Genomic DNA, 26483 nt, shown 5'->3' on the forward strand with positions numbered 1-26483 from the left:
ATTAGCTGTTGTCATTGCATTGACGCCGATATCAGGTACAAGCATTCGGATTTCGGAGGCAGAAAGATAGAGTAACAAAGAACATAGTCGACAATAGTTGGTTATAGGAAGTTTGTTCAAACAGGTGCTTTCACTTCAAATAGGTTATAAAAATGAACGAAAGAAAAAGCAAGTAAACACTATAAACGAGTATATAGGAAGGATATTGTTAAGTTAATGATGGAGGAAGAGTGATGTCTAATGTCGAATATGTTCAATAAAGTATATTCTGTTCGTATGTTGTCTATTTTCTGATACGTATATAGTAAGTTTCCTAATCAATAATGCTTGTTACTAGTTTATGAAGGACTTACAGAGATAAATTACAAAGTGATGCAGGGAGAAATGCTCCTATTTATCTTTTCTAATCTACTCTTACCCATTTTTCCGAACTTACATTTCGCTTGCAATAAAGGAAAAAGATAGAAGGACGGTGAAGTGGTGATAACGATTTAAAATTATGATCGTCGTTTCTGATCTTTAGTCTTATAAACCGGCTGAGATTTCGTTTATGCAACCAGTATCGAAAAGATTTACAATTAGGAAACCTGTTTCGGATTATTAACGATGAATTCATACTGTTGGCAAATATACTCTTTTGCCTGTTCTATACGTAAGTACAGTATCCTTAATAAACAGATTTAACAGTATTGTAAAGGTGTACTTCATGTATAGATGATGTTTCTTCTACAGAATCTCCTGGTCCACAGAAAATACTATAGAAAAAGCCGTGATATTTTATGTATAAAAGTAGTTATAGCCCAGCAGCTAGAGTTATAGTACTGTAGAATAGAGAATAACATAGAATAGAACATGTGATTGTATGCCATTATCCTTACAATAAAGGAGTAGCAGGTAACTTAGGAGCAGATGTCTGATCTTTCTTGTCGTATATGCCTGTAAATTCGCATATAGTTAAATTTATTGTGATAGGACAGCATTAGTTATGCATACTACAGGGTTATTTTATTTCTATCTTATGTTTGACATCTAAATTATAGTGGCAATTTTAGAAGCTGCCATAAATAGCGGACTACATTTGGCTAAAGTTCATTCTAAATAGTCAGGTAGGGATTTAAATCAGTTAAAGTCAGTTACTTGTTTTTTCTAATAATACTAATAGCATAAGTAAAAGATTGTAAGGAATGACAAACAGTAATTTCAAGATTTAAGAGTTCAGAATTGGATATGGGTGGAGGAAATTGCCTAAAAAACTACTCGCACTTTAAGTTCTAAGTGCTCATTTTAATATAGCTGGTGATAACAAAAATGTGAGTATATGAGATATGATATATGGTAATTTCAAGGTTTAAGGGTTAAGAATTGGATACGAGCAGAGGAAATTGCGTTGAATGATATTCGTATTTTAAGTACTCGTTTTCAATAGAGCAATCAAGATGCATACTGTATTACCATACTCTGGTTGAGTAAGAGTTTTTGTTTGTTAATACTATTAATGTTCTTTAGTCGATTTCGTAGCCGCTAATTTTTTTTGTCATCACTTCATAACGCTTGTATAAAATAGCAGAACAAAGATATATTAAATAATAAAGTGGAATAGCAGCAATTGATCGATCTATACTCAGTAAACAGCAAAAAGTCTTTGAATGATTGAACGTATCAAATTTTTATAACTTAGTAAGGACTACATGTACTTGCTTAAAACGATACCTTAATTAATGCCTATTGTATTCTATCTTGTTGTAAAGAGATACTGTACATTAAGTAAGGCAAATAACTTGATAGGTATCGCTTTATTCGTGTATAAAATAAAAAATTGATACGAAAAGTCGTGTGATGCTGTAAGTTTAAATAGAATTTGATTTTTCCTAATTATCTATTACTACAATTTAATATACAGAAAGCATGCGTGGACCAGTAATTACCTAGATCTGGAGATCTAACTACTGTATGGCATTTGCTGATTGCTCGAGGTACTCTGACCAAAGTTCTAAAGATACACTGACGATTAAGCTTCTTTATTTATTGATAGTAACGAACTACTGTGGGATATCTCGTATAATTACAGCTAAAACATTCTTACGCGTATTCTATCTCTGCTACTTGGTTCTTCTCCAATTTGCTAACGTGCTTATATACGTGTACAGAATATTAAGTACGGTTTCAATACCTTAAATTAGCAAACCGATAGCTGCGTAACTCCTATAATATTAAGTTGGGTGATTAGCATCAAGCTACACCGATAGTAACAACCGGAACTTCAGTGATATACTAACTAAAGCAGCTTTAGTATCGACAAATATTACAAAATCCTAACATCTATTAATTATCTATTCTCTATAGTTACAGTACCATTACAGTATTGTTAGTGGAAATCTTGTAAACTTGCAATGTGTAAAGAATTATTCATCATGATTGCAACTACCATTCAGTCAGTACTCCAGTATTTATTAGATTAGAAAATTGAGAATATTTTTAATATAGTCATCATTCAGTTAGGTTTGAGGATTGACTTATGTTACTGAAGTATTAGGTGTCATGAAGAAGCATTAATTTTTCTTTACATTCTTTTATATAACTTTTCATGAAATATTTTTATTACAGTATAGATTGTTGTATAACGTTGGATTTCCGTAGTATGTTTAAGTAAACGGATTGATAGTTAACTATTAAATAAAAAAGACAGTAAATTGAAAAATTTGGTCTAATAGCTCACTGAATACATAACACACGTGTTGATGTCGATTTGAACCAGGTTGTATGCGATATTAATGCTAAACCTAAACCTAATTACATTTTTGTATTGATTGGACATCTATAATAAATTCGAGCTGGCAAACTGCCTTATTTTCTTTTCTGACATTAAAATAGAGAGAATTGTTTTCATATCCTTGCCATGTATCAACTGTGATTTCGTCATCAAAAAGTAATTGGCCACGAAGGAGCAGAAATTTTTGATGAATGCAGCTTGGATTAAAGTCATTACCAAAATCAAATCGATAAGCGGAGCTTTTCGATGAAGCTGCATTGCTGGCTGCGTCCAGACAAAAGCCAACTACACCTCCATAGCCGACATGATTATTATAATCAAGATCACTAGCTCTTACTTTTGTGTGATACGTAAAATGATTTTGAGGTATACTTTCAAATAGAGGTTGAGGCTTGACAATAAAAATTAATAAATAAAAATTGATTATTATACGATTTATAGTTAATTATTTAGTATTAGAATTGGGTAATTTTATTTTATGTTTTAAGTTCCATAGTTGAGGAATGGCTATTTGATTAATAATAACAATACAGTACATAAAGATTGTCTTTAAAATAATGCATTAGTAAAATGATTACCTTTTCAGTTAATGCCTTGACAGGTACCTTTTGTAACAGTTCTTCTTTAAATTGTTCAGGTAATGCTTCGGGTTTACCATCTTTCACGAAAACAGAGATGTTCTCGCACTTATTGATAACTGTCTTAGTTTGATAATCGATAATTCTATAGGCAGACATGAATGACTTATTGCCCATGGATTCTAACCCTAATTTTAGCTTTGTAGGTGCATCAGGTTGCATAGTGTAAAACATGGGATCTATATCAAATTTACTTGTGATTAATAGCATAGCGCCTTTAGAGCGAGAAAAAAATTTAGAAACATTCCATACACCATATATCAATGAAGTAGTAAAAGCTTCAGCCGCAGCATTTGTAAACTTGCTGATATCAGGTTGATTAAATCGATTACGAATGGATAAAAAATTTTCTCCGTTAAAAATGATGCCAAATATGTCCTTATGGATTACATCTAATGATAACGGCAATATGCCTGGAGTGTATTTTAGATCAGGATTAAAGCTTATTGAAAATGTACTTAAACAATCGTTATCTCGCATTATCTGACAATTAATTCGATTATTCGAAGCATCCGACCATGATTTAACGGTTAGATTCTCATTCACATAAGCAGGTGAATGATAATCCAGTTTAAAGTGAATAGCCTTACTATACCATGTCTTATCCATGAATTCCATATAGCCATCGTTAAATTTGGATGCAATGGCATGCTTAATAGCACTCATAGCGAAGCATAGATATTGTGTAATGTGTACTTGTTTTGTAATAGATATATCGCTTGGCCGAACGGTGATTGGATAGGTATAGAATGTGTGCGGATTTTGCTTGATACAGTAAATAAGATATAAGATAGAGTTATTAGTAAGATTATATCATGAAATAGTGAAATCGATACGAAAACAACCGAGTTTTTATATTTGCTAAAGATAATTGAGATCACGAGGAAACTGATTAGAGATTATACGCGTATAGTGAAATAGTGAAACTAGTACGAAATAACCGAGTTTTACATTTGCTAAAAATAATTCAAATCGCGAGTAGACTGATTAGGCATTTATTTATTATATCTGCAGTTGAGATGAGTTGCGTAATTTCTTGTAGTCCTAATTCAAAAATAGTAGGTACTGAAATTTCTTATACAGTAAGCGTATTAATTATTTGGTAACTGCTATAGAATACTTAGTAGAAATAGACTCATCAACTAGTATAATTACATAATTATCTTAATTGTTATGAATAATGTAGAGTGGCCTAAAATTACCAATTTTAAATCTTCATTTGCTGTCGTTATTTGACCATCAATCACTAATTCATTGGTTTTACTTTCACGAATTTGATAACGGAATCGCGATTCTTGTGATTGCTCGACTTTGAGATGGCCTACTGTGCCCAAACCATATTGATAATATTGAGGATTGATGTTAGCAGAATAAGAAATAGGCTGAGAGAATAGCTTAAGTTGTTGATTAGGATCAGAGGGTACTACATGATTGCAAATTATTTGGATAATATTTTCAATATTGATACGATAGAATTCATCTTGTAGGCGTCCTAGTACGACCGATTTCTCGATAGCAGTGTTGCTTAACTGTCATTATTTGAGTCAAAATAGAGCAAAACCATTTGATAAGAGAGAAGGAAAGATACCACAAGTAGATGGCATGGGTGGATTGACAAGGATAGAGTTTATGAGTATTCAGCAGGTAAGTTCGTTGATGAGCATGTAATAGCATAAAATAATTCAAAGAGATTGGTGAGATTTGATTGCAACGATATGATCCTTCAAAGATGATTACAATCTAAGTTGAATATCTTCACGATCATTATTCTAATGAAACCTTTTATTTTTAGACAATAATGTTTTAGTGCTATAAATGATACGTGTAATATTTTAAAACTATCCTGCAAACAAACATGAATACGTCTTCTGTAGTATTCTGTGTGCACGAAAAACAGAAAAGTGACGAAATGTTGACCAGATAAAATCTATAGTAATCTAATCTAATTAGGCTCAGGCGTACGAGCGTATTTTAGCACACTAATGGTCCATCGACTTATCTTCCTGACTTACATAGCGCCAGTGCAACGTCCTAAAATTAGGATGGAGCCGCGAGTCGCGATCGATTGGTGTTAATAACCTAACGTAGTTATTATTGCTAATCTTCAATTTTGTCCATGAGCTCAAGCTACGCATAGACGACCAACGAACGAGTGAACGATGAACAGATTTGCAGCTTGGAAATCCTTTCCGAATTATGGAACACGAATTCATGCTCTTACTAGATCGTTACCTATATTATCCGCTACTAGTTGCTTTAATTGATCATCTGTTCTAAACTTGCATATAAAATCATCTACTCACTACTATACTGTACTATAAATGAAATCGTTTTGAACGTAGAGGACTTGTAGAAACTCTTGATGATCTACAGTATAATACATACTTACCCCTGACCCTGAGTTGACCTCTATAAGAAAATTGGGCGGGGGTTAGTGATAAGGCTGCAACGTATGAAAACGGATACCGGTAGCAGGTAGCAGGGACTACTAAAGAGACGTATCATGCCGGCAGCCACAGCACCCGATATTTGTTTTAGCTTACACCATGCTGTCGATCATGTCTCGACTCTTGGCTATCATTGCAAATAGGGTTATTATAATATCACTAGAACAATAGCAGTCTATTGATGGTAAGGATAGCCGATGGGAATATTCTACAGGTATTGATTGATTATAATGTGTTATCGGAACATATCGAATATTATCGATTACAATAGGAACAAGACAATATGCGATATAGTCAGTACTCGTAAATAGACATGGAACATTATTACATATCATGAAGAGTTCAAGACAACAAAAGTGCAAGGGGCAGCATGACAATCAAACTGTTCCCAGGTTATGGTAATTATTTTGGTCTTGTAGACATTCGGATGGGATTTATATCACAGGCATCGGCTATTAGAAATGGCCATTCCTGTTAGTAGGGACTACTCAACTAAAGTGTTCCCGTCTGGAGGATGAATGCAAATATTAATTGAGACAGGGAATAGAGTGAAATTTTTAACTGAGTTGTCGCTGTTGTTAGTCTGTTCATTCTAGGTGGTGTTATTTTTTTTTACTATGCGCATATATACCGTATATTGTCTACTGGCCTTGCTTTGTAGTGTTTTCGTATGTCAACACTGTTTCGTGTTAATTACGATATATCATTGGTACTGATACTAAACTGTTTTGTTGATTGATACTGGAACCTTAGTTTTAACGTGTGTTATACTGTAATTGATACTAGGCTGTTTTGTTAATTAATTTGCATTATAATTACATAATAGAATCTTAGTTTTAACGGTATGATCTGCAAATGTTTACTAGATAACATGATGCAGTATAAATTGCAGCTTACCACTGAACATACTGTATAATATCCTAAATATGAAGATTAGCATGGATGGTGCATATCGCATATCGGTAGATTATAATACTGTACTTTTGTCTCTTGAATATCCCCACGTAAATTTGCAGTTGGATAGGGCATATAGTAGGTAGTGTACTTGCACTACAGACTAGGACTGCGTTAAAATCAGATATATTTCATGGTTAGTAGCAGTTTCGTTGCTGATATTGTCTATATTGTCTTATCTTCCCTTATTTATTGTATCCTCATTTACAGCATGTCCTCTCAACTATAAAAGAAGGCAAAGTTCTCTGCTCTCTACTTTACTATCCTGCTTAAGTTAATTCTCATACATATTTATCTGTTCTCTAACGAAATATCCAATACCAGGATTTTATTATACGTAGAATTTTACTTTAATCTGACCCTATTTTGGACACTGATCAGATAATGATAAGTGATAGCCATGATTAGAAGGAGGGAGGCCCAACTACTATTAAAAAATAAATTTCCGTTTTAAGATGTGAGTAAACATTGTGTATCCGTTAATTTTTAATTAAGGAAATTTATTGCATTATTAGCAGTTTACAGGATTAAAAAGTCATTATGATAGCGTGTTTTATATTAAAAATATGTTCTATTTACTTTTGCCTTGCTTAGTTACGTTATGAAAATATCAGAGAGTATTGAAGCAGTACGCATCATCAATAAAACTGCTTTAGCTGGACGTATCACCACATTCTTCTATATCAGCCCACTTTTCTTCGCGTACAGTTGCAAATGAAAATTTTCGCTAATTCCTTAATACATATACTATGATTTGTAATCATATTGAAAAATTTTTTAATAATTCCGTAGCAAATGTTAGTAATTTTTACACGTATTTTATAGTTTCGGTTGCAGTGTCGATGAGTTTGCAAGGTAAAAGCAAGCACGGCAAGCAGTTTCATTATTCTTAGCATATCGAATATCGAAATTTAAATTAGAAGAATTATCTTGCCATGTCTCAATAATCACTTCTTCTGCTCTTCTTACTTGCTTTACATAAACGATATCAATTTGGTAAATACTCTGAGGATTGAAGTCATTTAAATGATAAAGCCGATATGCTGACGACCGATTTCTGATTGCTAGACTGGCAGCATCTAAGCAATACGTGACATAAACAGCATTAGTAACGTGGCTATAAGTGTCAATTTCGCATTCTCTCGGACGTATGACATGGCTAAAGGTATTATGCGATTTCTTCACAAAAGGAATTATCTGTAATTTTAAGAATGGGAAATATTATAAATTTTAACCTATACGTGAACCTGCCATAAATTAGCGTAAGCTGGTAATTTAAATATGCGTATAATTAGTTAATGACAAAGTACCCTACCTTACATTTTATCATTGCTCATTTATTACGCTTAATGTAATGCTAACTCTATTGCCTACTGTACCTTATTCGGCATTTTCTGCCCTTCTACTAATTTTGCGTATTTGTTGGCAAAATTTGCATGTAGAGGTCTTGGTTTAAGATGCTGCGTAAATACCAGTGCCGTTAGTATATCCATCAGATGTTCTTTTGGTTTATGTCTTGCTGTTACTAGGTGGCGTATCGAAAAGGATGATTTTCCAATAGCTAACAGTTTTAAATATACGTCTACATCCGATTTTTTTTCAAGATTATAAACGTTAGGTTTTATTCTTATTCGGTGAGAGGCTATAACTGCACCATAATTGGCACGCCAGAAAAATTGGTCCCAATCCATGAAGCCTTCGAGCCATGAAGCAATACGTAATTCACCTATAATGCGTAACATTTTACCAAGATCGCAGTTGCGAAATCTGTCTCTATAATAGCCCAATTGAGGACAAAGAATTTGAACCTCTAATGGATTTAGCGGGGAAATTTTCAGCTCTGGCTTTAATCTGCGACTTGTACTGACTGTATTACTTGGGTCTAAATCAATTTGAAATATCATCGTAGACGCTGTTTTATCTTGACTGTCGTCAATCACCTTACACCAAATTATTCCATCGCCAGTATATAATTGTATGTCTATAGTAAGTTTTTGGCATCGTACTAGTGTCGAATTGATTTCGATTTGTACACTTCTGATTTTAGTTAACCATTCTGGTCTCAATACAGCTAGAAAATCGGAATTTGCTGAAATTGCTTGTTGAATACCGTCTATGCAATAATTAATATAGTTTGTAACTTCAACATAGCAACCGTCTTCACCAATTTCACTGGGCCTGGTAACGGTAACTGTTCGATAAGATACATAGTTGTGATTGGATGCCAAACTTGTACTAGGGATTTTTTTCTAAAAATTGAATTCTTGATTTTAGTGGCAAATACATTCTGATAATATATAATTTATTTCAATTTTAATTCAGTTTTACGAATGCAATGCACTGTGAAGTACAGTATAACAGGTCTATCAAATAGTAATACTATCTGTTAAATGAGCACATTATCGTAAACCGTCAGCAAAGCGACGGGAGTTTGCACTAGTCTCCCCGAAAAGAGCATAAGGTATGTAGTCATGATATACGTATAGTACTGTAATTCAGTTCCAAGGTTACCTGCGAAGCATCTTCTAGAGCAGACTTTACTTCCATTGGGATTGACCTGGCTCTATTTTGGTTATGAACATAGCCTGTAGCATTCGCTTTACATATCAAATCACCACTTGTTGCAGAAGTGACGCAAATTTGAGAAGTTATAGTAGTTTCCGTTGCAGAAATAAAACTGCACTGAGCCGAATATTGGGTACCGATACCGATATTAAAATAGGCCTTGCCAAGTTGCAGTTTTAACCCTGTAATATCGACGCGGTATTGTCCGTCAACAATCATACCTTCCATCATTTCCTTGGTTGACCATACAATATAGTGTATCAAATTAACGAGGTATGGTGTACGATTTACGTCCAGTAATTTGCCTAGAACAAATACCTCTGTTTGGGAATTGGTTATGAAACGGCGAACCATTCCCTGATGATTTCTTTCCATACTTGTAATGTAATATGATGTAAGTTAGTCGACAATATTATAGGTATAAAATTCCAACGCCAATGTTCTGTATTAAAACATTGAAACCGTCTGATTTCCAGCTCATATGATTCAGATTTTGTTGTACAGCACAGAACTCAAGCCAACAATATACAAGTACAGTATAAACAAGTCGATAATTTATGATTCCAAGTGGTTCAGCAGGCTTATTAAAACGATTTATCGGCTTTGCACTCTGATGAATAAAATATGGGACTTTTATTAATTTAATTTAATAAGGATTTAAAGGATTGATGACCGTAATTTACTTGTACCATACAAATCTACGCGTAAGTAGTCCATCACAAGCGTCTAGTGTACTGTACAGTCAGACCTGATACACTAGACTAGGCGACTACCGCCTACCGGTAGTAGTGTGTGTACAGTCCATGATACTTTACAGTACAGTACACTGTAGACTTTAGACCTTGATCAGTTTATGAGAAGTTGTTACAGTGCAGTTGCGCTACAGTACAGTAGTCAGTGACTGTAAGCGAACATTGAATTAATTCGCGCAGCCGCTATCGCAGTTGCGTTTAAACTTGTGGTTGCCGTATTAAAACAACAAAGGTATACGACGTTGATAGTGTGCAGATTAGTTTATTTCTGAGGGACGTGATTTGGAATATCTTGAAATAGCATAAGGCAAGCAAATGCAAATCTCGAAGAGTCATGAAACAATCAACAGTAAATAGGATAGAATTAGGCTGATTGGTTTATACCAACATTGAAACGCGATTCATCCTTCATTTTACAATTAATAACAAGCATTTGTCGCTTTATCGATAGATACGCATAAGTAGTTAACCCTGTGCGAAGTCTAATACAGTATATAAAGTTAGTTGAATTAATTCGATTGTAATTATTGCAATCTACGGGTAAAATGCATTACTGTAGTCGCATACAGCATCGGTATAATCTTCATAGCATACCCGTTAGAGGTCTGCAAAAATCTCATTATTTCTATCCTGTTTCTATTACCAAGTACAGTACAAATAATCTATGCAGTGTTGCGACAGGACGTAAAAATGGCAATCTTTATCGATTGGTTGAAGTGCTCTAAACATAGCAACCTCAGCATTTATGCTTTTTTGGCTTCCTGAACTTCCTTCTGGAATTGGTAAACAATTTCATGAGCATCTTCGTAAATACTGCCTAGATTAGATTTAATATTTTGCACCCATTTTGCTACTTTCGGTCGGCCTTGGGCAACATCATAGTCAACAATGATCAATTGACTAAATTCACACACGGCTAGTAAATCGGCAATTGAGATACTGTTGCTATTGATATACTCGCTATCTTTCAAAAAGTAGCTTTCAATGAAATCGGCTGTTTTATTTAGCTTATCGACAGCTTCTTGACGTTCCTTTTCGTCCACTTTCTTGTTAAAAAATCGAGGACCAAGATAGGCCAAACGAAACAAACCAATGCATGATGATCGAGTATTAGAGTGATGCCACGACATGTACTCGTTAATCCTTGCTCGTTTCGCTAAGTCAGCTGGGTACCAATGATCAGATACCTTATACTGATCTGCGACATATTTTAAGATAGCATCGCTTTCAAATAATTGCACCTGAGAATCTTTAATCACCGGTAGGTAACGTTGAGGATTAATGGCTGCTAATTCGTCTGATTTTCTATAAGCACCTGAGAACAATGACAGTACTCTTCCTTCATAAGAGATCTTATTGGCGTTCAAAAACATCAACACCGAGCGACATGGCTGAGAGATAGCGTCGTAGTAATATATAAGATTGGATGCCATTATTGGATGCTATTTGGACGTTTCCTTTGCTCACGTTGTGTTGCTTAGTGGCTGTGCGCGTAGTTTTAGTGTCTCTATTTATAAGCTCAGGATGAAAACACGTCTAGAACATGAAATGCTTTGTTTGTTCTAAGTAGAAAGAAAAATAGGCAAGTCATGATCACGTGAACTTAATTTAATCCAATCGATTGATAGTTTGACTGAATTTGATTGACTACATTTGATTTTGATATAATTGCAGAGATCAATCTTAGCTTACACAGCTGTACTGCACAGTACTGTACTGTACTGTACATTATGACTAGAAATAAGAACTCTTTGCAATCGTGCTTGAAAATAGCATTACTTTGATTACAGTACTGTACTGTATAGTTATAACAGTTTACAGAATCACACAACAGCCGTATCGCTACAATGCTACAATCAGCACTTTTGTACTGCAAGCCAAGCCAAGGCCAGGCCAGGCCAGGCCTGCGAATATCAATACAATAAAATGTTGTTTTTGCTCACGCTAGCTCTCAACATTCAAAGTATCGTAGTGATTTTGCATTCTAAAGACTGCTGCGCAGAGTGCAGCGTTGCAAAATAAGAATATCGTCAGCTCGACCGAGCTCGATTGTCTGCAAACAATGATACTGTAAATAAATACTGTTCTTTTAGTTAATTTGCTCTAGAACTGCTGTTGGGATATTGTGCAGTTTTTGGCATCATTTCCAGAGCTCTGCTACTGGCTGAAACTTGCATAGAGATGAAAGATTTTGTAGAATGATCAGTCAAGCTGCTAGAGATGAGCTGGTCGACTTACTTTTTTTCAGGCCATTTTACTATGCGTATTCGCTGCAACTGTACAGTATAGTACAGTACAGTACATGTACGCGTATGTACACTGTACTGTACAGTGACTCGTACAGTATCCACTGGCGTTTTGGTCTTAAGCACGAAGACGAACCAGCTTCGCAAGATGGCCTTGATAGATCACAATGTGCCTGTATATTATACATGTGTGTTAGCGTATTGGGTTCAGAATCCTTTCTCTGTGTAGCAATCTATCTCCCTCTCTACCTTGTACCTGACGAACTCAGAGTAATAAAGTTCTCTTGTCTGAAACAGCTCTCTCTCTCTCGTCTCAGTAGAAAGACATTATTATTTTTAGGGAAAATTAATGATATACCCTTCTTTAATTTTTACCTTTAATTTTCCCTTATTTTTACAGGCCAGGCCACTCGGGCCTTACAGTACAGTACGGTACTGTACAATATGTACTGTAGACCAGAGTCACTCAACTAAATAGTACTGTACTGTAGCTACAGTATATTATACTGTACAGTATATACTGTACTGTATGATAGCTGTTCAGCAGTCCTCTCTGCAGTACTGTAGGTTGATTCATTGCTGATGCCACTTGATCGTCTTACCTCGACAACGATTTGATTACAAGGAAGAAGCCACATTATTGACTATTGCTGTATACAATTTTACTTGCTTATTAGCAGGATGGAAAACTTACCTGAAGAAATACTGGAACGTATTCTTTCGTACTTATCGCCTTACGATGATATGCTGTCAGCTGCGCAAGTTTGTGTACAATGGTCAAGATTAGTCAATGGAATCCGTAGTCAACGTTGGCGTCGATTTTATCAACAAATTGTCAATGCTTATCCAAAAGTAACTACTGTCGCTGTCGCCAAAGGTAGTTTCTATCGTAGACAAAGGGACTGTACCGTATATATATAGAGAGAGAGAGAGAAGAGTACATGAAAATACTACCTACTACAGTAGTGGGCTACTATTATATTACACAATACGAGTACCAATAAACTTAAACTTTAAATTCAGTATACTGTGTAGTGAAACTTCGACTTCACTCTTATTACTGTAGTTGATCTTATTAGTTTACATCTGTGGATGCATTCACAGTTACTTACATCAGGATCAACCTGAATCGACAACTCTTCCAACTGACATCGTTGTTTTTACTCTGTTTTCTTGTAGATAAACCACTCGACAGCCAACGTCGTAGCTGGCAGCGTCCTCCATCCAATATAGGTAAGTTTTTACAATTGTACGTATGACGATGATGTTTGGAATACTATACTATACAGTACTACAATGATACCGCTGTATCCTTCTATCTTTAGCCATAATACGTAATTATGTTTAGCTGTTAAACTTACCTTGATATCATAATTACTTGAATTAAAGCGCTTAAAGGATGACATCATAATGATCGTTTCGTTATCGTAGTGATGCTACTTTATGCTTGATATTGATATACTGTAAATTATATTATAATATATATAATTAATCAGATAAGGCCTAATTAACTATTGCTGTTGATGCTACGTAAGATAATCTGTGTAATATGAAACATCTTGATTTATTAATTAGTTAGGCTAACCAACACTGTAAGGAATCGGTACAAGGATTCAGCATGTTACTACAAGGACAGTGTGTATATCTTTGGAGGCATATCAATGAGTGATCAAACTGCCTTCAATGATTTGCACAGATTTGATTTACGAAATCGTTGTTGGTCTAATTCAACGTTAATTACAAAAGGTACTAAGCCTTTACCACGTGGAAGTGCGTCTATGGTTAGACATGATTACAGATTGATATTGTTTGGAGGTTATTGCCCTAGCACACATCACCTCGCCCATAATGACTTTTCAGAACTTTATAGATTCTACAATGATTTATTCGTATATGACCCTCTCACTTCGACTTGGACTGAAATAAAAATTACTCCTTGTAATATCCCTCAAGAGAGAGCGAGTCATTCTGCAGTAGTAATTGGACATAGTATGATTATTTTTGGTGGAATTAGTAAGCGCACCTCGTAAGTTGGAATAAGAGTATTGAAAAAAAAATAGTGAACATTGTTATCGACAGTTATTTATTCTTTACAATGTATAAATAGAATTTACTTATGATTTACTAGAGGATTACAGTCCCCTCTAATTCAGCGTATAAAATTGACTAAGCTTAATTTATGATAGCCCTTTCTTTGATATGTCGTCTTAATATTGCTAATGTATGATCATTGCTTAATTTTGAAATAATTAGTAAATATGTGCTATTTTGTAGATTTAATGATGTATGGATATTAGATCTCAGAACTTTTACTTGGCAACAACTGAAAATAGATGGTATAACACCATGTCCACGAGGTGGCCACTCACAGGTTTTATTAAGATAGCTTAGAAAAAATATTTACTAAATACGCTGTTAATTCTTGTTGAAACATCATTATTCTTTCTATCGCTATTTTTGACAAGATTGTCGTCGATGAGAAGAGAATAGCAATTATTGGTGGACAGAAGCGCCTTGGAGAACATTTCGAGGTAGTATTATTGCACAAAATTATAATTTTTACAGAATTGAAGTCGAATTTGATTCGATCCTGCATTTTATTGATATGCCAATATCATTATTAGTCTTTAACAGATATTTGGTTGCTAGATATCGTTCAACAAAGATGGCAAAAAATAAAAGTAATAAATGAAAATTGGATGGCACCCGATATTTGGTATCATCCTGCTGTAAAAATTAATAATATTGTTGTTATTTTTAGTAATCTAATTTCAACGCTGTCTGCGGGTGTAAACGCTGTAAATAATACGTTCAATTTCGATGTTACATTAAATTCTATATCAAATTTACATATGTTCATTCTGGATTTTAGTAATTTGCAAAATGAAAAAGTAACTTTTGAAGTTACTTGGCGACAACCTATCGCTTTACCAGTTACGTCTAATAAGGCACATTGTAGCGTGTTATGTCGGAGTGAAATATTTCTATTTAGCTCATCGAATGAAGAAACGTTATATATTATCAGTTGATTTATTGTCTTAAAGGATCATTCATTAATTTCTTACTTTATTGTATGATTATTTATATATGTTACATATTGTAAAGATTTGGATTTAATTTTACTTCCTTCATAATGTGCGTAATGTATTATCGCGGTTACATACCGATATCAGCAGAAATATCTTTCTATTATATAATTCATACGAGTGTACCAAAGCAATTTAAAGAATCTTTTATTTAACTAGAATAATGAAGTTACGTAATATGTTGGGAATTGTTTGATGTATTTTGATAAACTTGTTATTGAAATTTGATTACTAATAAATTGTTTACTAAATTCTAAAATGGATTTTTAAGAACACTCTCACTGGCGATTGAGTGCATTCATGAGCTAAAAGTTCATATTTACATTGCCAATTCTCCATGATTACGGAAGTGTTAGAGTCAAGAAGAGTCTTTCATTAGACTATTATTCCAAGGATTAGTGCAATGCAATATTTTCTTAACATGGCATACACATACACGTACACACAGGAATGAAATAACGCTAACAATTTATTAATATAGATCGTCGATACAACTTCAATTATCTAACACACACTTCTTCGTGTAGCGCCTTTCCAGCCATGCTAATGACTATTTTAGAGAGGTTATACGGATTACATAGAAGTTAAAGCTGCAGTATGTATTCGCAGTTATCGCGAGTTTATCGTTTAATAACGAATGCAAGTACAGTAATATGCAATTACTGATAATAATGGCTACATTTTTTAAATTACATGTGCGAAAGCTTTAACCAATTCTACGAATAATAATTGAATAAGTTATTTTGATGCGGTTCATGCTAACCAAACGTTGTAGATCTAATTTTTAAAAGTTATACTAAAAGGTGATTTTATATAGCAATTATGCCTATGTTAGTAAATCGTATTCCTTCATAGCTGTTACTATAGCAAGCTTGCTGTTTATTTACCAAGATATCAAATGATGCCATTGTGCAAATTATGGTCACACTAATTGATAACCGATTTTAAACAGCAAACTATTCCGTAGAAAAATATCAGTTATTATTCGGCATCTGTGATAGTATTTTTGTCTCCGGATACAGAATCAACCCAGTCAAGTAGCGGTATCTCACGTTTGCCTGTGATAATGTGATCAATAGCAGCATACTGTGCAGCTCTCTTCTCAAATTCATGGGATACAGTCCAAGTTAAATCGTGCTCTAGACGATAGGACTCGATAAATTCATGCGGACAACCTGTTCCCCATTCCTGTTGTATGTATAAATGTAAATTAATTGATTAGTATTGTAACACAGTATCCCGAATGAGTCATTTATCATGTAATACTGTAGTAAACAAAGAACGCATAAGCTGTAAATGGAGATAGAGCATTAAATATGGGATAATGGTCAAACATTAAGGTAAGAAATATTGAGTGTGTACCTCAGGCGATAACATAGAAAAATAGGTAGTTCCATCGGGTTTTTCATAAAGGTAATAGATTTTACCAGGGCGCTTTACAAAGTTGCATTGAGCGTAGTGCAGCTGTTTATCCCGTTTTGCGACTTTTAAAACCTTTATTAAGGAGAACATGTTAGTCTAGTTAGAATATGCAGAATTTCCTTTAAATGTTTCAATAAATTTTAATGCATAATAACATAATTTGAAAATACACTAAAGTCGATCTAGACATAAAGAGTATACGTAATAAGCATGTTAGATCGAAAGACTCGAACATTTCGAAGATAAACATTACTGTTACATCCTGCATTAACTGTAGTAAATTTTAGTATGCATTATTGCATTTGGTAGAATTTTGCGAGTCGACTTTTATCAGAGCAGCTTATGCGCGTAGCTTCCGTAAGATAGATACTATGTCCCTGAATGCGTCATAGTAAAAGGTTTTACATTTACGCTGTATCATAGTGACTGTTATACCTCCATGCCGATGGAAGCAGTGACAGCGTAGTTTTTAAAACTTTGAGCTTTAGTTTCTCATACAAGGTAGTAACGTAGGCTAGAGTTATTAAAGTTTAAGTACACATTTATCACTCCTCTATCAAAAAGTGCAATTTTTTTTCTTTCTATTATTACGGATTTGATATATTGATCAGTTTTTATCAAACATAATCGTACTTTGCAACTAAAACTTTGGGTTATTATTACCTTGTCACATGATAATTGATACGTACTAATGCAAACCTTAAACAACATATGCATGCAGTACAATCAGTAGAGCTTTCCGACTTAAAACACTAGTGTATATACACTGATTTTTGAACTTGTACTTTACCCAATTCCATGGATAGCTTAGGATTGGAACCAGCGATAATTAATCGGTATCAAACATGAATCTTGTTCATACTATTCGTTTAAAAATCAATTATACTGGCATAGCTGCCCAATTTCAGTACTCAATCATATTTAGAAAATCCTGGTTCAGAGTTTACTGGTATAATATACTTTGAAATCTCGGATTCAACCATCAGGCTGCCAATTCGAAACTACTTACGAGTAATTATATCCAATTTATGGAGGCAAATGCCTGCATGGAGGGGTAAACAATTATTTCTAGATATTCTTATATGTAGTTCAAAATTGCGAAGGGTAAAACTTGTAAATCTTGACTCTTGCTACCTGAGTGTTGATTTCGCAATGCAGTTCAGTATCATCGTAAGTATATATATATATATAAGACTGTGTAGAAATATAGTAATTACACCTTTTTACCCCCTCGATGCCAACATTTACTTTTTGAACAGTACTGTACAGTATAGGATAAAATGAGTAAATGAAGGATTTGAAGATCGACGTTGAATTGTAGTACAAGTGTATCAGGTTGTTCCTAGCTACTGATAATGTGATATAATATGGACCCAAGTACTATTGGAAAAGTATTTTCTTTAATTTGACTTTAGGAAAGAGTAGAAATGATATTACCTCTCTGGCTTGCATTTGCAAATGTCGTATTTGATCGGCGATAAGCATTAATTTATGTGAGGCTCCCGCATTGACCATGTCATCGCCCCTTTGAACTTCACGAGCCAAAACGACGAGATCCATTGGGTCATGCCGTTTTCTTACTTTATTAGGATTGACCATTAGTCTAGCCGCTTCATCGTTCAGAGTAAGTTGTTGTGAATCAGGTGAATCATCACGGATTTCGAAGATTTTCGTGTCTAGTCGAGCCATATTAGCAAAATGGAGTAGCAAAGTATTGGATTCTAGAGAATGTTTTCGATGGCTGTAGTTATTACCACTGCCAGTGGGGTATGCTAAGAGCAGTGTTGCGTGGTAGGAGGAGTTGCTGCTATTCCGGTATGTCCATTGTACACTATCATACCGTACAGGTATTTTTTTCTTAATTTTCTTAACCTTGGAAGACTACAGTACAATACTGTACAGTGTACGTACTGTAGGGTACGAGTACAGTACAGTACAGTACAGTACACACTGATGACAGAGTACAATGTACAGTACACTGCAGACTACAGTCCTGTACGTATTGTACAGTGTACAGTACAGTACAGTATGCTAGAGGACTACAGGCTACAGTACAGTACACGACACTCTACTGTACAGTACAGTACACCACAGACTGTACAGTACTGTACAATATGATTATTTTCGATGTCTCCTCTTCGTTAAAAAATTAAAGTTGTATTCCGTTGAAATTCCTGTATAGTATTTATATATACCCATAAAAGCATATCTCCCAAGATAGATTATCATGATAACATGAACGTACTATGTCAATAGATGGCAAAAAAAATCGTTTTAATGGCGGACCGTTATTTTTACTTAAATAAGAACCAAGTTGGCATTCCTGAGCTATTAGGCTACAACCAGATATAGAATTTATCTAGTTTGGGTCTGATTTAGCCTATACAATTATATGTTTTCGGGGTGCCATCGAAAATAATCACTCTCAGGGTGGACGGGCTAATTTCTATGATTTTTGTGAAGGTAAATGTAAACAATATTTTTGATTTCGTCAATAGATTTTATATGAAACGAAAGAGAATAAGTTAAATTACAAGAATCCGTTGTCAGAATCACTATACATCATTTCTGTTCTCATTTGTACGAGTACACACTGACTACGGAGTACTGTACTGTACAATGCACATTACAGACTACTGTACAGTACTATATTGTACACTACAGTACAGTACTACAGACTACAGTACACTACAGTGTACAGTACACACACTGTACACTGTACTGTACTGTATACTGTGCACTGACATCATTTTGGTTCTCATATGTACAGTACGCTTTCCTATACTCACTTCCTACAGACTACAGACTACGGTACTATACTGTACTGTACGCTGTACTGTACTGTACACTGTACAGTACACCACAGAGTCACAGACTACAGTACTACAGTACAGAACAGTACAGTACAGTACAGTACAGTACAGTACAATACTGTATACTGTACAGTACACCGTGCACTGTAGAGTGGACGGTAATATCAATGCATCCGTAATGACATCGTTTTTGCTCTCATTTTTACGCTTTCCTATACTGTAGACTCGGTATTTCGTGGTCTTAATGTCTTTACCTGAGGAGAATGGCTATTGCCCAATGGTTTGTGGTGTACAGCAGTGTCGCCACTAGCCTCAACGTAATCGCTAGCAAAAATCGTGTCACTACTAGGACGGTACTGGAATTTACGCCATCGTCTGACTATGTCTAAAATCAACTGTCCGTCGTATGAATGTACCTTTACTGTAACACCAGTGGCCGGTCCATGATACAGTATCGCAATTGGTGTAGGGCTCGCTGACGATATGCGAGTCAACTGCCTACGGCAGATCGTGGTCGGTCGGTCGGTCGGTTGGTCCGTTGTGGGCAGAGCCTGCGCTTGCAGTGGTGTTGAGCGAGAAAGGCAGTTTGCAGTTATTGACAGTCAGTCGGCCCCTCCAAATAATGATTACAAAGTGAAAATGGATATTGGATTCAGAAATTTAAGAGATATACTCAACGCTGAAAATTTCGATGCCGAAGAGTGTAAGGAATCATAGCAATGTTTTAGCGTGTCCTATACTTGTGTGATGTAAAGCGATTAGGCTAGTGTGGATGGCCATAGTAGCTAGATTTACCGTAGTCGCTTATTGAGTGTTGGAATGGTTCATGTCGGTTAAGCGTTGACAATTCCATTTTTACATGCAAGTAGATTATTTTACATTTCTTGAGTAAACTCCACTGTACAGTATCTGTAAATCAGCTGATGAGTTGTGACACACACTGTAGAAATATTCTATTCATGGAGTATATGAAAATACAATACTGTACCTTTAAAGCGCCAATGCAAAATTGCAGCATAGAATATTGATAGATAGTATTGCCCAAGCAGTCTACTCGTTCATGCAGAACAGACACTACTGTGCTGTATAGCTACAAAGATATTTTCTTTTCAGCAAAATTGATACAATTATTAATGATTTCAATTTCAATGATATACGATAGGTATGTCTTTTAAATGACAGTCATTAATAATTCTATCAATTCCTTCACTTTTTTTGATTGTCTTCTCTTTCATAGAACAGTATTCCAAATTAATGCCATCTTTTTCTTTCTTAAATAATTGTAAAGATGCTGAAGATTTATCAGGTAATTTAGATGGCCTTCAAGATTTACTCAGGGTGAGAAAATGCATACATGCCATAAGTGAAGAAACTTCTGTAGCATTAAAGAGGAATGTTTACAAGAATTACAAGCAATTCATTGATACCTCCAAGGAGATTTCTTGTATCCGCAAACTGTAAAAACTGTATTCAATTGCTATGTAAAGGCATGCACTGACTTACAATGTCATTAGCTGATGAATGGTTATCATCTTTGATACTATTTATCATGTATCCAGGTATCTCCTTGTGAGATACAGATTTAATATTCACTAGCAAATAACCAACAAATCTACCGTATAGCGAAGATAGATGCAGTATCTTGCGCATTTTCATAGATGGTCAATATACGCCATTAGTGATATTATTTGTACAGATTGTCCTCTACATATACTTCGTTACTACTGCATATTATGTAGCAGTTATACATGATAGGAAAATTACTAGTGTTACCTGTTGCATATACAAGTCAGGTTAACTAAGTAGTAACTGTCCCAAGATTTTATAGCTCGTTACCAGAATATCTATATAGTACCATAATTATAATTATCAAAGAGTCACTAAAGTACAGTATAATAATTAATTAATAAATGATATACTCGTATAGATGAGTTTTGCTTTATTGTTTCCATTTGTGATTGAATTTGGCACGAAATGAACGGTTAGTAAACTTAATTAAAGCGCGCCAGATCTTGAAACTGAGATGTATCAGTTAAGTCATCTCTTAAGTGAAGAAAAAGCAATGATATCCAGCTTGTCAGAATTATCAGTTCTAAATAGTGGTGGTATGATAGCCAATTTTACTATTGCATAACTGTACCGTGGTGTCTTCAGATACTATGAAATCTTAAATATAAATTATTTTAATGTGAAAATTTTAATTTGCAGCTTCTAAATCATCTATTAAAGAAAAGGATAAATTTGTCAAGGATGAACAGTTACAGCAATTGCTAGACAGCATTGAAGGATATAAGGTGAATTTACTATGCTTCTTATATTTTAACTGTAGTTGTAGAAAAATTTTCGTAAACCTTTAAACGTGTTAGTCAATATCTTCAGATATCGCGTAAGAATGGAAATATCATAAAAGACTCATCAGGCATTATTGATGGTATATTGTTTTGAATAAAAGGATTAAACTTTTAATTATCCCCGTAACTTTCATGCTAGGATGCAGAGGTTACTTCAGACACGCATATCGTCACACAAGGAAATTTACTAGAGATAAATCCTGATACAAAACAAGCTTTAAGGAACGTCTTCATGTTTCTTTTAAGTGATCGGATCCTAGTTACAACTCCATTACCGCAACGGTAACAAATAAATTAAAACGCAGAAATTTACTTGAATTCATAGTCATAATCTATCATATATATGTGGGTATATATAGCGAAAGAAAAAATAATCTCAAATATAAGCTAGAGGCTGAATACTTGTTTGGTTCGTTTGCTGTCGTTGATGTTCTTTCGGACTCAGGTATTTTTAGCTGAAACATGTGATAGAAATTATCATAGTTCAAATTGCCAATTAATGAAGGTTCAAAGTTAATTGATAAAATTGATATTTAGGCGTGAAGAATGCCTTCAAATTCTTACCTAGTGAAGCTTTCTACCAAACTGGTAGTAGTGAAGCTAAGGTTCAGACAGTATAGCTTTCATATATCATCTATACCAGTGTCTGTTAACGGTAGCTGACTAAAAAGATAAAAATCGATGAAGAAATATGTTTTTCTATATTTACTCAAATTTAGAGTATGTGGTTAAAAACTATAAGGGAAGCAATGGAGAGCGCAGATTCTCGTAACATGTTACAGGCGAAAGATGATCCTATTAGTTCAACAGGTACCATTTCATCGATATTTAAACTGTTACTATGTTAGATGTATCAAAATTTTTATAAAATTTAGAATCTTAATAAATGGATCGAAAGTTTCTTTTACGTACAAGAATTAAGATGATTTTCTGATTATATTCATCTAGAAATCAACATTAATGTCGACTTTAATCAGCAATCACATGCAAGTGTATGTAATGTATTGCTACTAAATTCAGAATGTATACTAATACGATAGCATTTACAGATAACAAAAACTGCATTGATTGTATTACTAGGATCCTACATCGGCAGAAGAAGTGACGCAGTTGTTCGAAGATTTAGATATTTGTGTAGCCCAAAGAGACTTTGAAGGAGCTGCTACATTCGTCATTAAAAGTATTGGCTAACATTAAAAACTAATTTTTTCTCTAAAATAATTCTAGACTGTATATTGCACCAAATTTTATAGTTATAACGCTTGTTAAAGTCGTATTTTGAATCTTAATAGTTCATGACATTATTGCCCACCGTGGAGGGACCGAAGATAAAGAATACAAGTAAGTGTATGCATTTACTGTTTGAGTGTACTGGTTTATCTGTATCGTAAAAGGTATTGCATTATATAATTGAAATTAGAAAACGCTTGGACGAAATAACTTTAGAGTTGTCTTCAAATCTGGCCCAGGAACTTACCAGTTTTTACGGTTCTTCTCTTCCCGGTGGCACTAGTTCTGTCAGAAAGGCTGTTGATATTCTAAAGAGACTTGAACGAACATCTTTGGTATAATCTTATATTCTAGAAGCAGTCCATTATTAATTATATAGTTAATACTAATATTCCTTTGATAATTAATTGATCTATTAGGCATGTCAACTATTTATGAAGAATCGAAGTTTTGCAACTAGATACAAATTGCGGTAAATTAAAATCATGATTTTTTAAACATAAAATGGAATTAGTGTATTGATTTCTCTTGTTCATGTTATGCATTTCATGAATAGGCAATTAAAAATTGAAGGCGCTATAACTTTATACATAACGAAGCTTTCACGAGCATTTTTTAACGAGATGATACGAGCTGCAAAAGAGTTCCGTACATCGTTTGAAGACAAGCCTGAATGCTTTTCTTGTAAGATTAAGGGATAATTGTGTTGTTGGCGCTGGCGTCTCCTCTAGCCATAAATGATATTTGATTGCGGGTAAAGTGATGTGTAAGATAATTGTTTATTTTTATGAATTATGTTAGCTTTTGTTATTTGGGCCAGAGGTGAGATGAAAGCTTTCGTCAGCAGTTTTTCTCGTCAAGTATTTCGAAACAATCTAAATATCTCTGTGGTATCAGAATGTGTGAGAGTTGCGTGCAACTATTGTGATGAGGTAATTTGAATTTGTAGTTTGATATAGTACAGAAATATCGTACTTGAGAATATATAGAGATATAAATATTAGTTAAGAAGTATACAATAACATGGTAACATAATGGACTATACTTATAACCCTTTTTTATAGCTAAAATCGGTAGGATTCGATTTAAAATTCATTTTGCACCGAGTTTTATTAAAGAATATTCTTGAGACGATTTTTGATGCTAGAGACCAGCTGATAGATGCATGTAAACACAGGGCTATAGTAAGTATTATCTTAATGAGAAGAAAATTATCATGCACTAAAAGTATGGTTAAAATTTGCATCAATGATGCATTAATTAATTAAAATCATTAGATTAAAATTCTTGTTAAATAAGTACTAACAACTTTTCATAGGATGAGCAATGGAGGTCCGTAAATCTACGAAAGGAAGAGACAGCTCAAGTTTTAGTTCATGAAATGAATAATTACGGAATAGAATCCTTTCAAAACTATATATACAGTAAGTTTACGTTATATCAAAGATATCTCACAAAATTACGGAATTTGACATATGAATGACATTGTCTCTTTGGTAATTATTATTTTGAATAAAGATGGTTGTGTAATTCTCTTAAGTGAGTCCGTGATAGCTTTTGTTAAGAGGATTATGACTTTCTTGGAGGGGTGCTTTCAATTTGATGTTTGCGAGGTAACACAAATGTGTAAGAGTTAGTGTGATCAAGTATTGTAGACATGAATATGACGACTTTTTTCGTTTGTTACTTTGCACTAGATTAACGCAGTCATAGTGGAATGCATCTGCGATATCTTTAAGTGTCAAATTAGGAATATGAAAGCGACACTGGCATCAAAACAATTTGCTAATGAAAAACCGTTTATCTTAAAAAATGCAGTGTTTCTAAATCATTGTTTACTGTCTTGCATCAAGCGTAAAACAGAAGCAATATTTGGATACTCTTTTAAGGAGTTTCGACAGCTCAGCTCATTCATCGATAGCGAATTAGCTATAAATGAAAAAGCCAATGCGACAAAGTCTCAGGCAGATTATCCATCCCTCAAATCTGGACAAAGTGCAAGTCTTGATGAAGAGTTTGACTATGATGATGCAGAATTTGTATAGTGAAATTGAATACTAAGGCCTAAACTGTTGGTTGTTATCGTTATGTATTGCAAATGTATAACATTGTAATAATCATAGACACCTGGATATTTTATTATTCAATCTGAAGCATTTTACCTTGGATGTAGCCCGATTGTTTTTGTACTAATTTACATAATGAATTTTACGTTATCTTAATGTAAAAAATTACAGAAAATACCCCTTACACAACGGGAAGATTACTTTGGATAAGGATTTAGGATCTTTGACTTCATGGAGTCATTATTTTTAAGAGTATCTGAAGTTGACGGCATTATACCCTTTAATAAGTAATATTCTACTTGTCCTTTCGGCTCCTTATATTAAGGATTTATTGGTAACTCATGGAATTGTATAACAGGGAGAGCTACCAACCAAATTTTAGGGTTGATGAAGGGTAGCTGTAGTGTTTACAGCAACTTGTACAGAAATATCATTAATTTCAGTGTGCAAAAATGATTCTAAGATTGCTGTTTTCTTAATATCAGTTAAAATAAATAAATTACTTGCGTATAGTTGTATTATTATGGATTTTTTTTATAATAATGATACTGTCTACAATTACAAATAAAATTGTACTATTTTTAGGTTGATCTTGGAGTCTGAGCTATTATGATCAATAGTACAATTTACTTCGCAGGGAGCATTTGCATTTATTTCGCGTACCTAATTGAACAAACTGCGTTGTAAATAATTTATTGCTTAAGAGAAACTTCGATTTTAGCTGGGTTGTAAATTATCCATAGTACATTATAGTATCTCCATTAATCTCATAAGTACATTGAGTCTAAATGAAATAGCTACAGTAGAGATCCTTAGGCTACATCATTGTCTTGTTCTCTATTAGCTGTTGTGAATTAGCACATTCTGTACTATGTACGTATATAGTGATAGTCTAATATTGAATACAATCCAGCTAAATCGAAGTTTCTTTTAATCTCGTATTAGCTATTCACTTCAAAATTTTAGTTCCCTTTCATACCCTCTCCAGGACTGTTTAAAGCGTTCTAAGATGTCAAGTTTATTGTATACTGAATTATGGGTATATATATACAGTATACTTTATTGAATTAAATTGTTGATTAATATGACTGAATAAATTCGAGTATACCGTACACCGTTCACTAGGCTCTGCACTCAATTATG

At 34.1% G+C, this 26483-nt stretch overlaps 6 protein-coding genes across 6 annotated transcripts; 2 read left to right on the forward strand and 4 right to left on the reverse strand.

Annotated features, from left to right (window-relative positions):
• Positions 1–2786: 2786 nt before the first annotated feature.
• Positions 2787–4074, reverse strand: TRIADDRAFT_57414 (uncharacterized protein; the record flags this gene model as incomplete). Its single annotated transcript, XM_002113673.1, has 2 exons — positions 2787–3161; positions 3349–4074. 2 exons carry the CDS (start codon positions 4072–4074, stop codon positions 2787–2789), a joined length of 1101 nt encoding a protein of 366 aa, XP_002113709.1.
• A 3554-nt stretch (positions 4075–7628) lies between these two features.
• TRIADDRAFT_57415 (uncharacterized protein) lies at positions 7629–9749 on the reverse strand (the record flags this gene model as incomplete). The annotated part of the gene is made up of 3 exons (XM_002113674.1): positions 7629–8006; positions 8189–9058; positions 9321–9749. The coding sequence occupies 3 exons, from the start codon at positions 9747–9749 to the stop codon at positions 7629–7631; spliced, it is 1677 nt and encodes a 558-aa protein (XP_002113710.1).
• A 626-nt stretch (positions 9750–10375) lies between these two features.
• On the reverse strand, positions 10376–11559 carry TRIADDRAFT_37840 (expressed hypothetical protein; the record flags this gene model as incomplete). The annotated part of the gene is made up of 1 exon (XM_002113675.1): positions 10376–11559. The coding sequence occupies one exon, from the start codon at positions 11557–11559 to the stop codon at positions 10870–10872; it is 690 nt and encodes a 229-aa protein (XP_002113711.1). The 3' UTR covers positions 10376–10869.
• Positions 11560–12520: 961 nt separating this feature from the next.
• Positions 12521–15401, forward strand: TRIADDRAFT_57417 (uncharacterized protein; the record flags this gene model as incomplete). Its single annotated transcript, XM_002113317.1, has 6 exons — positions 12521–12560; positions 13552–13605; positions 13948–14398; positions 14647–14743; positions 14838–14903; positions 14997–15401. 6 exons carry the CDS (start codon positions 12521–12523, stop codon positions 15399–15401), a joined length of 1113 nt encoding a protein of 370 aa, XP_002113353.1.
• Positions 15402–16136: 735 nt separating this feature from the next.
• Positions 16137–18546, reverse strand: TRIADDRAFT_36122 (expressed hypothetical protein). The gene is made up of 3 exons (XM_002113676.1): positions 18318–18546; positions 16821–16952; positions 16137–16646 (listed from the first exon to the last, which is right to left on the reverse strand). The coding sequence occupies exons 1-3, from the start codon at positions 18477–18479 to the stop codon at positions 16440–16442; spliced, it is 501 nt and encodes a 166-aa protein (XP_002113712.1). The 5' UTR covers positions 18480–18546; the 3' UTR covers positions 16137–16439.
• Positions 18547–20176: 1630 nt separating this feature from the next.
• On the forward strand, positions 20177–25319 carry TRIADDRAFT_57419 (uncharacterized protein; the record flags this gene model as incomplete). Its single annotated transcript, XM_002113318.1, has 18 exons — positions 20177–20396; positions 20982–20999; positions 21902–21987; positions 22184–22326; positions 22404–22489; positions 22582–22649; positions 22764–22854; positions 22993–23036; positions 23125–23224; positions 23337–23385; positions 23465–23609; positions 23694–23746; positions 23831–23958; positions 24076–24206; positions 24339–24458; positions 24593–24698; positions 24793–24887; positions 24972–25319. 18 exons carry the CDS (start codon positions 20177–20179, stop codon positions 25317–25319), a joined length of 2031 nt encoding a protein of 676 aa, XP_002113354.1.
• Between the last annotated feature and the right edge of the window lie 1164 nt (positions 25320–26483).

Source organism: Trichoplax adhaerens, genomic scaffold (assembly GCF_000150275.1).
Source record: "Trichoplax adhaerens TRIADscaffold_6 genomic scaffold, whole genome shotgun sequence".
NCBI classification, from domain to species: Eukaryota; Metazoa; Placozoa; class Uniplacotomia; order Trichoplacea; family Trichoplacidae; genus Trichoplax; species Trichoplax adhaerens.